The sequence below is a fragment of the Apis mellifera genome, linkage group LG4 (assembly GCF_003254395.2).
Source record: "Apis mellifera strain DH4 linkage group LG4, Amel_HAv3.1, whole genome shotgun sequence".
Taxonomy (NCBI): Eukaryota; Metazoa; Arthropoda; class Insecta; order Hymenoptera; family Apidae; genus Apis; species Apis mellifera.
Window position 1 is genome coordinate 8,599,937 of NC_037641.1, and position 13,030 is coordinate 8,612,966.

Here is a 13,030-nt window from a genome sequence, read left to right on the forward strand (position 1 = left end):
TTATACCATCAAGTATTTTCACACGTCGAGAAGAATCGTGTCGTGATCCGTAAAAAGGCTATAAAAAGTGTACAAACGAAGTAGTAGCGAACGCGAAAATGGTAAAAATGTTGTGCCATATTCGGGCCCACGGTTGCGCAAGAAAATGTATTTTATGGCTCCCTAGCTGGTTGGAAACAAGTTCATCAAGGTGATCCTTGCGTGAACTTTAATATGGCCTTTCTCCTTGCCTCATCATGCTGGCACCCACATATTGTTAACTGTAGATGGTCTGCCCGATAATTTCCTCAAAGAGCCATGAACTTGAAGTGGTACGTGTACACTTGCACGTACGATCATTCCCGTCCGAGTATTGGAATCCTATCTGTCCGATAATTTCGCTTGAAGAATTCTGTCGAGGTTCTACGGACGGAGAAAATATTCTTCTGTGCAATGTGTAATTCCATTCTTTGCAATAAGTTACGCAATAATTACCTTATCTCAATTTAAATTCCACCGTGTTCCTTTCGCATAAATTAATATAGCCGAGAGAAAGAATATCGGGAGGAGAATGATGAGTATGAGAGCAGTAGGATGAAATTCTCGCGATTAATTTATCGAATTATTATAAAATGTAAATATAAATTCGAATTTTTATTATTATATAAATTTATGAAGAGCGAGGAAATCGAAGATATTATAAAGCTTCTATATAATTTTCTTAAAAAAAAAATTAACGAATGAACGATAATTGATAATTTATAAAAACTTACTCGTTCCTTCTAAAAATAAATTTATAAATCGTATTAAAAAAAAAAAAAAAAGCAAAATACCATTTCACACAAGTCTCATCTCAAACGGCAAAAAGCTCGAAACATCGGTTCCACCGGCGAGGGGTCCATAGTTAAACGAAATAAAACGAGAGTTAATGAAATTTCATTGACGCCGGTACAAAAGCGGCGCGTGATTCACCGTGAACACCCCTCGTTCCCCATAAACGTGGCTTTTTTCCCCCCTCCGAGCGATATTATAATGGCCGGCCATAAAGGGTTGGGAAATGGCTACCGTTCGACTCGAAAGGGAACTCGCCGGAACGAAACGTACGAGGAGCCGGTACGTGTTTGCGTGCGTGCGGCGACAAACACGTCCGTGTGTACGAGGCTTGATGCATTAACCGGTGTCCTTGAGACGGGAGGCCGCCACCAGAACCATCGCCTCTGTTCTGCAACCGGCGCTGCCTTCAGGCCTCGGAGATCGTAGCCTTGCCCGTGTACGAATCACGGCGCAAGTATCATTCGCCTCTCCCTTCGTCCATCTCTTTCGTCGTCTCTTTTATCAACGCTTGCCGAGGATTCGAATCATTCAAGCCCCCCCTCGAGGCTTCCACGCGGTCAAACAAACCGGGAGAGTTTATCTGTAACTAAGTGTAATGCTGCTTTAATTAATGCGACTGCCTCCGTGGTAGGTGGTCTGAGATGTATCGGTAAGGAAGATTGCTTACCGATTGGGAATCGTGGAACGTTATAGGAAAGGATGCGTGGAGAGTCTTGGTTTAGGTATTTGCGCTTGAGGGTGCGGTGGAAGATGGTTGGAAATTTTTATCCTCTCTTTGCTTGGTATAATAACTTTTTATATCGAACATGCTAAATCATTTTAATAATAATAATAAAAAAAGAGAATTAATAAACATTTAATCTGTCCAATATACATAAACAGTATATCCAATTACAAAAAAAATTATCGATCTCCTTATCAACTATTTACAACAAACGTTGAAATATTTCAATCGTAATCGCTACAATTGCACGAAACGGTTTGCCGGTATACGTGCGATCGAATGCGCACGATCGAAACCAGTTACAAACCCAGCGTACCCTCTGCGACTACACAACTCACAATCAGAAGACTACACGTTTATCACGTAACGCGATATCTCTGGCAAAATTACATTCTATCTAAACGTGTTGTGCCCTCGAACCGATCCGTACACGTACGCGCGTGTCGCGGTATCTTCCCCACGGTAAACGGACGGAGCACGTGGAGGCGGACAGGATCCTCTTCCCTTTCCTCTTTCCTCGTTCCACTGGTACGGGAAATAGGCAACAAAGGATCGGAGCTGAAAAGGCGGCGGGACGAGCGCGTAGGCACCGGTCCGCTCCTTATACGTGTGACAGAGGCGCGTGCACGCCGGCCAGGGCATTATTATGCGGATGATTACCGTCGAGAGAGAGAAAGAATCGGCTCGCCTTCTCCACACGACTTATTTTCCCGTAGGGTGAAAAGAAAAGTGATAACCATCGCCGACCCGTGAATCACATTATACGTGATGCAAGCCCTCTTTTTTCTATTCCTCTCTCATTTTGGTCTTCGTTCTTTTAAGACTAACGTTTAAGATTAAGATGTTTGCTCTGGGCGCGGCGGAAGTCGGGCTCGCAGCCGGAAAGAAGCTGGCCGCGCGGTAAGGAAAAAAAGCTAGGAGAAAGTGTGCCGTGCAACGCTTAGGTGTGTGAACGTGCTCGAAGCGGAACGGATGTAAAGCTCGTTCGTTTGCTGAAATTCGAGACCGTGTTTCTGGATATTGTAGGAAACGATAAGTGTTACTTGGCACGGAGTTAGAGGCATGTACCTTCGTTGGTGGAAAGCGTTAATGTATCTTATCACGGACATCCGTGATCAGGTTTTGGTCGCTCTCTTCTGCGTGTCTTTCCCTGTTTTTAGTTAGAGTTTATTTTCGACGGTTGGATGGCTCTTCAGACAGGATCTTCTTCGTTCTTTCCTGTTTCCGATCTTTGGAGATATCCGCTGCTTCTTTTTTGTAAAAGTGTACTTGGAGAGAGATTGTATTTAACATTGTGACGATAGAAAATTTTATTAAACGTAAAAGAAACTTGAAGCTTTAGTTTGTTAAAAAATATATTTAAAAAATATATTATAATTTTCGATCTTTCAAAACTGTTTGCGTTTCGAACGTAAGAAACAAAAGGAGCGGAAAATTTACATTTTTTTTCCTCTCCCCACAAAAATTAAATGTTTCAAACGACGTTAAAGAAAACGTCAACGTTAATAACTTAATAATCGTAATTATTAATTAACCATTCACCGTGAAAAGAATTAATCCGTCTATCAATACACGTACAATAAACGTAACGAAACATCTGTCTCGAGTAACCGGGCTATTTAAACCATTAACAATAATAATAATAATAATTCCCTCCGCTTAAACTCGATATTGAAAGGCCCGTGTTGTCAGCGTCGTTCCCGATATATTCAATCCCTCCCCTCCCCTCCCCTCCCCGACAATTGCCCGGACATAGAAAGCGGCCCTTTATTATTTCATTAAAACCCGTGACGCCAGAAAAGGCGCGTTGCCTCTTTTAACGACACGCACATCGCATGAGCGCACGTGCTGAAAATAAACCGGGTCCTTAAGTGGAACAATAGATTCCCTTGCACCTGAGGCAAATACGCGATAGAGCAAATCGCCCCCGGCGGATGCGATGGAATGGCGAAGTTTATCCGAAAGATCTGGATCGGGGAAGAAGATCTGGCGATGTCCACGTCTCGCCCGTAAATCCCGTCGAATCGATCTCGGATATCTCGATCGAAGGGAATGGCCTTCCTCGCCGCGTGATCTCCTTCGCCGGGGAACAGGCTTCGTTTTGCTTCCTTTACGTGCTTCCTCCGTCTGCTACATTGCGCCACTCGACCAACATTCTTTGCTCATCGTCGAGAAGGGAGCAAGGAATCGATTCAGCAAGGAAAATGCTACTTTTATCGTTCCTTGATCTCGAGATTTTGAGATATTTTTCTTTCAAGTAAGTGATGTAATTTTTAAGAATAAAACGTGGAACGATTAATCCGGATATTTTTATTTTCAAAATTGTAAAATGTGAATTTATTATATCTTCTTTGATTACTTTTGTTGTTGCTGTTGTTGTTTTTGTCGATCGAAATAATTGTAAAAAGTGAATTTGAATATTCATCTCTGCATTTTTAGTTTAGATCGATAGAAATGTTACAAAATTGCAATCGTGAGTGGCTATTTTTTTTTTTTTTTTGAAAAAATTGCAAAACATGAATAAAGTATTCAAAATTCGGAATGGTTATTTAATAGAGATGGATATCGAATTTATTTGAATAGAATATAGCGTTTTTTTTAAATGGGAGGGGGATTAATATATGCAGGATTGACGAGAATCACGATCGATCTTCAAATATATGCACTTTATAAAGAGATTCCTAATTTTTATGTACATTATTGAAAATTCTCTTCCTGTATACTATATTTCTCTCTCTCTGTACGAGAAATTTGTTTTTCGACTTTCGCATCGATTTTAATTCCATTCTATAATCAATAACAGGACGAAATGTCGTTCCAATTATTGTGTACATTTCGAAAATTTATATCTCGTCGACTTTCACGATCTCTAATCGTACGCCAGTCTTATTTCGAACGGCGTGTCGAACGTATCTATATATTCTATTGTTACTTAATTCCATTTCCTTTTTTCTATTTTATTAAAAAATAATTCGATTCCGTTTCTTTAAAGTTTAATACTCGATACTTCAAATTATTCTCAAGTTTATTAATGCGATTCGTAATTGTTTAAAATAAAAGGCGATTAATGTACAAAAAAAAATTAATTAGAAAGAAGAATGAACTTTGAAATTTTTTCTTTTAATCTTTTATTGAAATGAATTGCTAGATTCTTATCTTTTTTTCGTGTAAGAATGACAAAGTAATTTCGTTTAAAAATATTTTTAACAAATTATTCTAATTCGCCTGTTTCAGGTAAAACACGTTTCGTCACGTGAATGTTACGATCCTTCATATTTGCATGTATTCGTGAGTACAAAAAGTGATTATTTTATTTAATTTTTATTTAATTTTTCTTTATATATTCTTGTACATATCCAATTATTCATATTATTTTTATTTCTTTTTATTTTTCCTTTTTTTTTCAAATTATTTTTATTATTTTCCAAAATTATCATCAATATTCACTATCTGTATTAAGAATCCATTATCGTCGTAAGAAAAACTGGAAAAAATTTTTCGATTTTCAATTTTGGACAAAACAAAGTTCAAAAGAAAAAAAATTAGAAAAAATTCGCAAAAGCATTATTTACAAAATCCATAGACATTCTTTCTCAAATTGTGAAGCAAGATTGAGCCGTACAGTTTATTGGCTTAATAATGGGAGAAGGAAGCGATACTTTCTGTCGAGTGAATCATCGGCGATGGGCAAAGGTGGGATCCGTTTCCTCAATTGGGATGCATTATGCTTCCAGGGAAATTACGACACACCGTAAAGGCTATTAAATGCCGCAATCAGCTGGTCGCACTGGGAAAAATCAAGCCATTGTGTAATCGCGTCTAGCTAGATCACGAATTTTCTCACAAAATCTCAAGAAATAATTTCCAATCCGCGAACAATTACCATCCAACCACGAATTTTTAAGTAAAATTAAATTTTTTATTTAAACGTGATTAAGAAAATTAAAATATTGCAAAGCATATATTTATATAAATTTTTGCACATTTCAAATTTCGTTTTTCAAAAACTATTATTCTTGTAAATTGTTAAATTAATTGTTAATTGATTTAAATTGTTTAAATTAAATATTGAAACAATATTGATAGAATTATCATCCGATCACGAATTTTTAAACGAAATCAAATTTTTTATTTAAACGTGATTAAGAAAATTAAAATATTGCAAGGCATATTTATATAAATTTTTGTACATTTCAAATTTTTTCAAAAATCATTATTCTTGTAAATGATTTAAATAGTTTAAATTAAATATTGGAACAATATTGATAAAATGTTGATAGTTTTACGAAATGGATGTAATAATAGAATCCATTAGATTCTATTCGAATGAATTTATTCAAAAAAACATTGTTCGTTTCACTCCGGATGCAATCTTTTTTCTTTTTTTATTTACATTAAAAAATTGAAGGAATAACTGAACTACGGAACAATTTTCTAACGTTTCTTTCATGTGTCGTAGAAGAAGTTACGGTACAGAAATGCAACGTAAAAATATAACCTGTATAAATCATGACTTCCGAGTTTTCACGAGTTGCCGCTCTTCCTCCTCGTCGAGAGACGCGGATCGAATGCAAAATCGCTCATCATATGTCTCGCCTCTTCACGCATGTGTTGTTCGTTCAAAAATCTATTTATGTAAGTCCAACGACGAGCTCGCGACGAGGAGACGCGTGCACAATTGCCTCGATATCGCGAAAGAGTCAGTTTAAACGTTTTCCTTTTTTTCCTTTTTTTTTTTCCCTCTCCTCTTCGATGATTCGAGTAATTGGCAATTATTCGAGACTCCTACGTGTCTCGAATAATTGGTTAAATATTGGAAAATTCAATGATCATTGTTAATTTGAAATTTTAAATTCCTTTTTTTTTACTGTTTCTACGAATAAGTAATTACGTTTCTCGTTATTGTTTACCACTCGATTACCTGGATGCATTTTTTTCCAATTAAAAATCGCAGTGACTTATTATCGATTAAATTCGTTATCTGTATTAATATAAAATATTCTTCTTCTCAATTTTTTTTTTCTATCCTTCAATTACGTACGATTCTTTAAGTTTAAATATATATATCTTTTTCTCCCTTCTCCCCAAGAAAAGAGAAAAATCTTCAATCTTCGTTATTTCTTCATTATCCATTAATCCATTAAATTTCCACAGGTATATCCGATTTCCAAGGGTATTTCGTAATTAACGATCGAATGGAGGAGGGAAAGGAGGGAACGTGTCACGAATTTGCAGGAAAATTGGCAAAGGGGATGAACGAAGGAGATGCGCGTAGTGTTCTGCTGTTGTTGCAGGAGATAGGAGGAAATGTTGGTCGGTTTCGCAAGGCGCACACAGCTCGAGCGAGCTACTCTCATTTCCAGGCGCGCGCGTGACAGGTTAGGAGTCTACTCTCGAGTAGACGATGTCCGTCCGTCTCTCCTCTCCGGCCCACCCCGGTTTTCCTTTTCCAGCGATCCGACACTGAACTCGATCGTTGATCTCATTCAGGGTCGAGTGTTCCTCGAGTTCCTCGAGTTACTACGTTCCGTTTTCTTGTTGCCGCCCATCTCGTTTCTCTCCGCCATGTCTAGGCCGATTCCCATTGTGCGACCAGACTACTTCTTCGTCTTCGTATCACCATTTATGACGCGAAATTGTATCATCTCGATTGATTCTATTCCGCGATATCGTGGAAATATTTTCAGAGATTTTTTTTTTTTTTTAGAATTTTATGTTTGATGGAGTTTGAATATAAGTACTCAAAATTCATTTCGTATACGCAAATTTTTATTATCAGAATTTTTGAGTTAGGTAAATTTTTTTGTATCGATTCTTGTACCTTTTTTTTTTATTCTTTTCATTTTTATATCTTGTATTAAATTCAACTTATCGGTGATTTTGATTAACTTATCAGTGGGATAAGTTTGAGCATAAATTTTTATCCATTGAACGTGTAAAATTTTCCACTTCAATGTAACATTTATTCGATAATGTAACTTTCCTTCGCTGTCGTAAAAAATAATAGAAAGAATGTCCGATCTCACAGTCGACTTCTTTCTCCCCTCCCCCCTCTCTTCTTTAAAATAAAAAAAGAATATTAAATTATTCTAAAAATAATATAGATATAACGTATTCGATTCACGTGGACGGGAATACAATGGGTGAGTTAATATTACAAACTTTCGTTTATTTGAAATGGTTCACATCGTTATTGATATTACAACCCCTTTCCGATTAAGTTACAGGCATTCTAATGGCCAGAGTTATTTTACAAGGTACACAGAACGCGTGTAATGAAACAGGAAGTGGAGGAAGATAAAAGAAATAAGAGCATAAAGAGTGAAAGTAAATATTCCACCGTTGAAAGTACGTAAACCTGATCTTTTAGAGCTCATAAAATTGTAAAGTCTTTACCCAAAAAAGTTTTTGGAAACAATTCTCGTGTATTATATGGGATACTATATTTAATAAATCGATTATTTCAACAAGGGATTAACATTTTTCATCGACCGATGTATCCGTTTTAAGATTCCTGAACGTACATTTTAATACGCACAAGATATTTTTTTCTCTCTTTTTTATTTGATTACACGCTTCGAAAAAATATTGTCGTGATAGAATGCAAATCAATTTTTTCCTTGTTTTTTTTTTTTTCGGATATCTTATGAAAAATAATCGATTAACATATATTACAATGAAAGTCAAAGGAAATGTCATCGAAGCGGAAGTTGCACATCAGTTGCCCACGAGTTTGTTGCCTTTTCGAACCTTATGAGATTCACAATGGAACAGTGGTTCTCAATCATTTCCTTATCGATACTTTCAAATTATTATTAAGGAAACTTGTTTCTAAAATTGTTTTCACCACGAATTAATACTTGAATCCTATTATATTGAACTATTCAATAATTTTCAATCCTTGATTGACGTATTCCTCTAATTTCAATGTGTACTCATAAAGTTATTGCAATCGATTTATATTTCGGTTGAGTCGCACGGTTCGATAAAGATTTTATTATCGTTTCAATTCTCTTATCGTCTCTTGTAAGATAGATAAGATGTATATAAGATAGACGAAAGTATAACTTCAAAATAAGTATCAAAAATAAATGGAATAAATTTTTTCCATCTTTCAAATTCTTATTAGATCCAATGTATATCCTCCGTGCAAAATCATATTTTCCATATTGTAAAAATTTTTAATTCTTCGTCCATCATTTATCACATTTCATCGAACTTGAAAAAAAATCCCAACGAAATCTGTTAATTTTAACGCGCCTTGAAACTTGTTCTGAAAGCATATAACGTAAAACTGAATATGCGGAGGAAACTTGCGTGATAAAAATCTATTCCTCGAAGAAAAGTACAGTTTTTTATATAAAACCGTAGGAAGATATAAGAATAATTCATCCTCTCGCTCGTTCTCAATTACATCGCAATCTTTTGAAATCAAATTTATTAAAAAAGAAAAAAAAAATTTTCCAACGCCAACCGGATCGGATTACTTTATTGTTTCATCAGGAGAATCATCAAGATCTCGTTAACTCTTCGCCAAATGAAATTCACCGTTAGACCTGTTTCCAGATATACTCCTTCGTTATTCTAGAGAAAAATAAAATAAAAATAATAATAGAAAAGAAAAAACCATCCTCGGTAACAACGAAAACTAACTCTTCCATTGTTCATTCCGTGTATAATAATAATAATAATCTTTGGTACGATCTAAAAAAATTACCGAAACGTTCTTATTGTATAATTCACGACGTATTAACAATCCTTAATCGCGATCTGAATTGTTAATTAACGAAACTCCTTGGCAACAATTTAAACGCGTTTCACACATATTTTATTTTCGGTTGCGCAAACGTTTATTATTAACAACGCGAGGGGGATGAAACGAAAGGATAAAGATCCATATTCGCATATTTCGCTTTATAATGAATCTATCGTTTGTTTGAACACGTTCGAAGACAAACAGTTCGGCAACCGTTTACCGAAGAAATATCGGTTTGTTTATAAAACCTTCCAAAATTGGTTGGTCGAACAAGAATTTTTATGAGCACTTTACCACGTGATTGAGTTATAAGTTAAAGTTATATTTGTTTCGAGTTGTGATTTATAAATTTGTGAGAGAAGTGAATTTTTCTTTTCTTTTTTTTTTCGATCGAAAAACAATCTAAATTAATTGACGTATAGGAATTATTATTTTATTAAGATCGTTATCGATTTTTATTTATCATTAGTCCATTATAATTATAATTATTGTTATTATTATTACCATCATTGAATTTGAAAGTTAATTGCAGGAAAATACAATTGGAATTAGATGGGGAGAAAGATTTCGAACCAAGAATTTTTATAAACACTTTGCCACGTGATTGAGTTATAAGTTAAAGTTATATTTGTTTCGAGTTGTGATTTATAAATTTGTGAGAGAAGTGAATTTTTCTTTTCTTTTTTTTCGATCGAAAAACAATCTAAATTAATTGACGTATAGGAATTATTATTTTATTAAGGTCGTTATCTTTTATTTATCATTACTCCATTATTATTACCATCATTGAATTTGAAAGTTAATTGCAGGAAAGTACAATTGGAATTAGATGGGGAGAAAGATTTCGAACCAAGAATTTTTATGAACATATTTTTACCACGTGATTGAGTTATAAGTTAAAGTTATATTTATTTCGAGTAGTATTTATAAATTTGTGAGAGAAGTGAATTTTTCTTTTCTTTTTTTTCGATCGAAAAACAATCTAAATTAATTGACGTATAGGAATTATTATTTTATTAAAGTCGTTATCTTTTATTTATCATTACTCCATTATTATTACCATCATTGAATTTGAAAGTTAATTGCAGGAAAGTACAATTGGAATTAGAAGGGGGATGGGGGGAGAGATTTCGCGAAAGTACGAAAAATTGGATTGCGAAAACAACGTTATAGATTATTTAGCAATATGATTACACGGTAAGAGTAAAACCGATTTTCCAGTAGTAATTTATCTATCCCCCCTCCCCTCCACGTGATACGTGAAACAATCGTACACGGGGATCGCATTTAATGAATAGTGAGCGTGTCTATTAAACGGTAATTACCGGGTGGTAATACAATAATAGTTTAATCACAACCCTTCAATGTTTGGTTAAAATGAGGGTTTCACCTCACGGTGAAAGTTTGCCGACCTTTTCCTCTATCGTCTGTCGGACGTGTAATCCGTACAATTATTTCCAAAGCATTTTTTCCGTAATTTAATTCCTTAATGATCGGTTACACGGGAAATGTTCTTATTAATTTAAATGGAGGAAAATATTTTCTATTCCTTTTATTCTTTCCTTTTATTCGAACGAAAAATCATCGGATAATTTCTTCTTTCGACCGAAATTGCGCGCATTTCATTAAAATTTTTGAGGTTTTAATTACATGTAATCATCGAATAATTTATCAATCCTCTGTGATTCTCTCCTTTTTTTTTTTTTTTGAAGAAATATTTCATATATTCGCTGAAGAAAACACGATACAAATTGGTAAATGTGATGGATTATAATCGAATGTTTGTAAGGATATAAGTTATTCGAATTTAAATAATTATATCTAATTTTTTTGTATCGTAAGAATTGATATTATTTTTGTGACGAAGCAATAGAATTTGAGACTTGATACCGTCAACTAATTTCTTTCTAACTGGGGAAGAAAAAAACTGAATTTGTCATCGTTGAGTTACAAATGAATAGAATTTCACGACACAACGTATATCTCGATTTATGGTGAAACGGACGATACGGTTTCCAGTGGTTTGAGAAGCGGTGAAAAATAACATGTCCAAGTTACGCGCGATGAGAATAAAGCGACGAGAATCAGGTTATTGGGGCCTAATATCCGTCCGTTTCTCTCGAGCATGCCTCGAGAGTCGAACCGTTTTCGAATGGGAAAAGAAAAAAAAAAAAAGAAAAATAACGCATTCGATTTTACGAATTCATCGTATAGGATGAATCGAATGATGAATCGAGAGTGGAAATTGCGCGTCTGGTATCCGTGATCTTGTTATCGATCCTTTTTCGAACGTGATTAAAATTGATGAGTGCTTGTACTGAGAGAGTCGATTAGAACGGTGAATCATCCGGAATAGAGATAAGATTGGATTGATGCGAAATGAAGGGAAGCTGATTTCGAATCTCGTACGCTTTTATCGCAATCCTTGTACTTTGTATTTGAGATAGAAGAAAAAGTTACATCCGATAATATTTTTACTTATCCACCGTTGGAATAGATATATATATAGTTGAGGAGATTCACGAGAGAAGATTAAACGTTCGTTGGATCCGATTAATATTAAGAGTTTCTAAGAGAATTATCGTTATTTATTGGCAATCAAATTTTATTATTAAATTAGATTTATCAGAGGACGTGATAAATAAATCAATTTTTCATAGATATATTCATCTATATATCGAATCCCTTTATCTCTTTTCTCTCTTAATAACAACGTATAAGAATAAACGTATATATGTTTCTTTAAACTCAAGTATACAACGACGGATTGGAATTAAAATGAAGATATCAATTACACAAAGTAATAATAAATCAATAAAAAATTTCCATTTAACGAACGACGAGCGTCACGTTCGTGCCTCCCGTGACAACTAAAACAAATCTTTCTTTCGCGTTGTTATTATTATTATGCACTCTCTAAAAAGAACGAATGCGAGGTGCGTGCCGTGTATTTCCGCCAATGTTCGAGGCATCGTGATGCACGACACGGCTAGTTCGAGCGGTAAAGCAGGAAAGTAAGAGAAAACGGGGCTTTTGTGTCAAAGTGCCCCTTGTAATAATTTCTGCTGTTGTGGGGGGACAAACACGGGAGAGGAAGACGCGTTGTACGCGTCGTACGCGTCTCCTTTTCGGTAGCTATGGAAAATCAGCGAGGAGGAGAGTCGTCGTGTATCCTCTTTTAGTCAAGTATGCCTCTATTAACCATCAATTCAAAATGTCGTTCAATTGTGAAGTCTCTGAAGCAAGTTGATCGTAGTAATCGATTGTTTGCATTGTTGGATTGGAAAGTTTGAAGAATCTCTGAAGTAATGTTAATGTTACGTTTTTCAGTGTTGGAAAGAAAAAAAAATCGTTGAAAATATAGTAACAATTGAAACGAAATCGTGGAAGAGTAGCGTTGATTGAAGTAAATGCTGTTTGTATTGTGATCAGAATTTAATTAAAGAAAAGAATTATTGAAAAATGGCATTGAAATCGAAGGAACAAAAAAAAAAAAGGAAGAAAGAAATAAACTCGGTAAAATCTCGCGGTCTCTCTTATTGTCTAATTTAATTGATCGCCTGCTTTCCATGCCGGTGAAAAGTAGGGAAAAAAGAAAAAAAATGCATTTAGAGAGTGCGTGAATTGGAACAATATCAATTAATTCTTCGATGATAGCTTCGGAGAAATTTCCGCTCCCTTTTTTAAATATAATATAATTTCTAACTTGAAATACAGTAAAATTATAGGACATTAAA

General features: G+C 34.9%; 1 protein-coding gene and 1 long non-coding RNA gene across 5 annotated transcripts in view; both read left to right on the forward strand.

Moving 5' to 3' along the window:
- Positions 1-13,030, forward strand: part of LOC724830 — an 85,342-nt gene that overhangs the window by 64,142 nt on the left and 8,170 nt on the right. For 2 of the 4 annotated variants that reach the window (XM_026440328.1, XM_026440330.1), the window contains exon 2: positions 4,772-4,825. The exons of 1 other annotated variant lie outside the window; for it this stretch is intronic. In XM_026440328.1, the coding sequence (XP_026296113.1) occupies positions 4,772-4,825 (54 nt within the window). Of the gene's footprint in view, positions 1-4,771; positions 4,839-13,030 lie in introns of all 4 variants that reach the window. One more of the 4 variants, XM_026440331.1, reaches the window with a different exon arrangement.
- LOC107964305 lies at positions 6,570-9,586 on the forward strand. The gene is made up of 2 exons (XR_001702748.2): positions 6,570-7,680; positions 7,759-9,586. It is a non-coding gene; the product is annotated as an uncharacterized LOC107964305 (long non-coding RNA).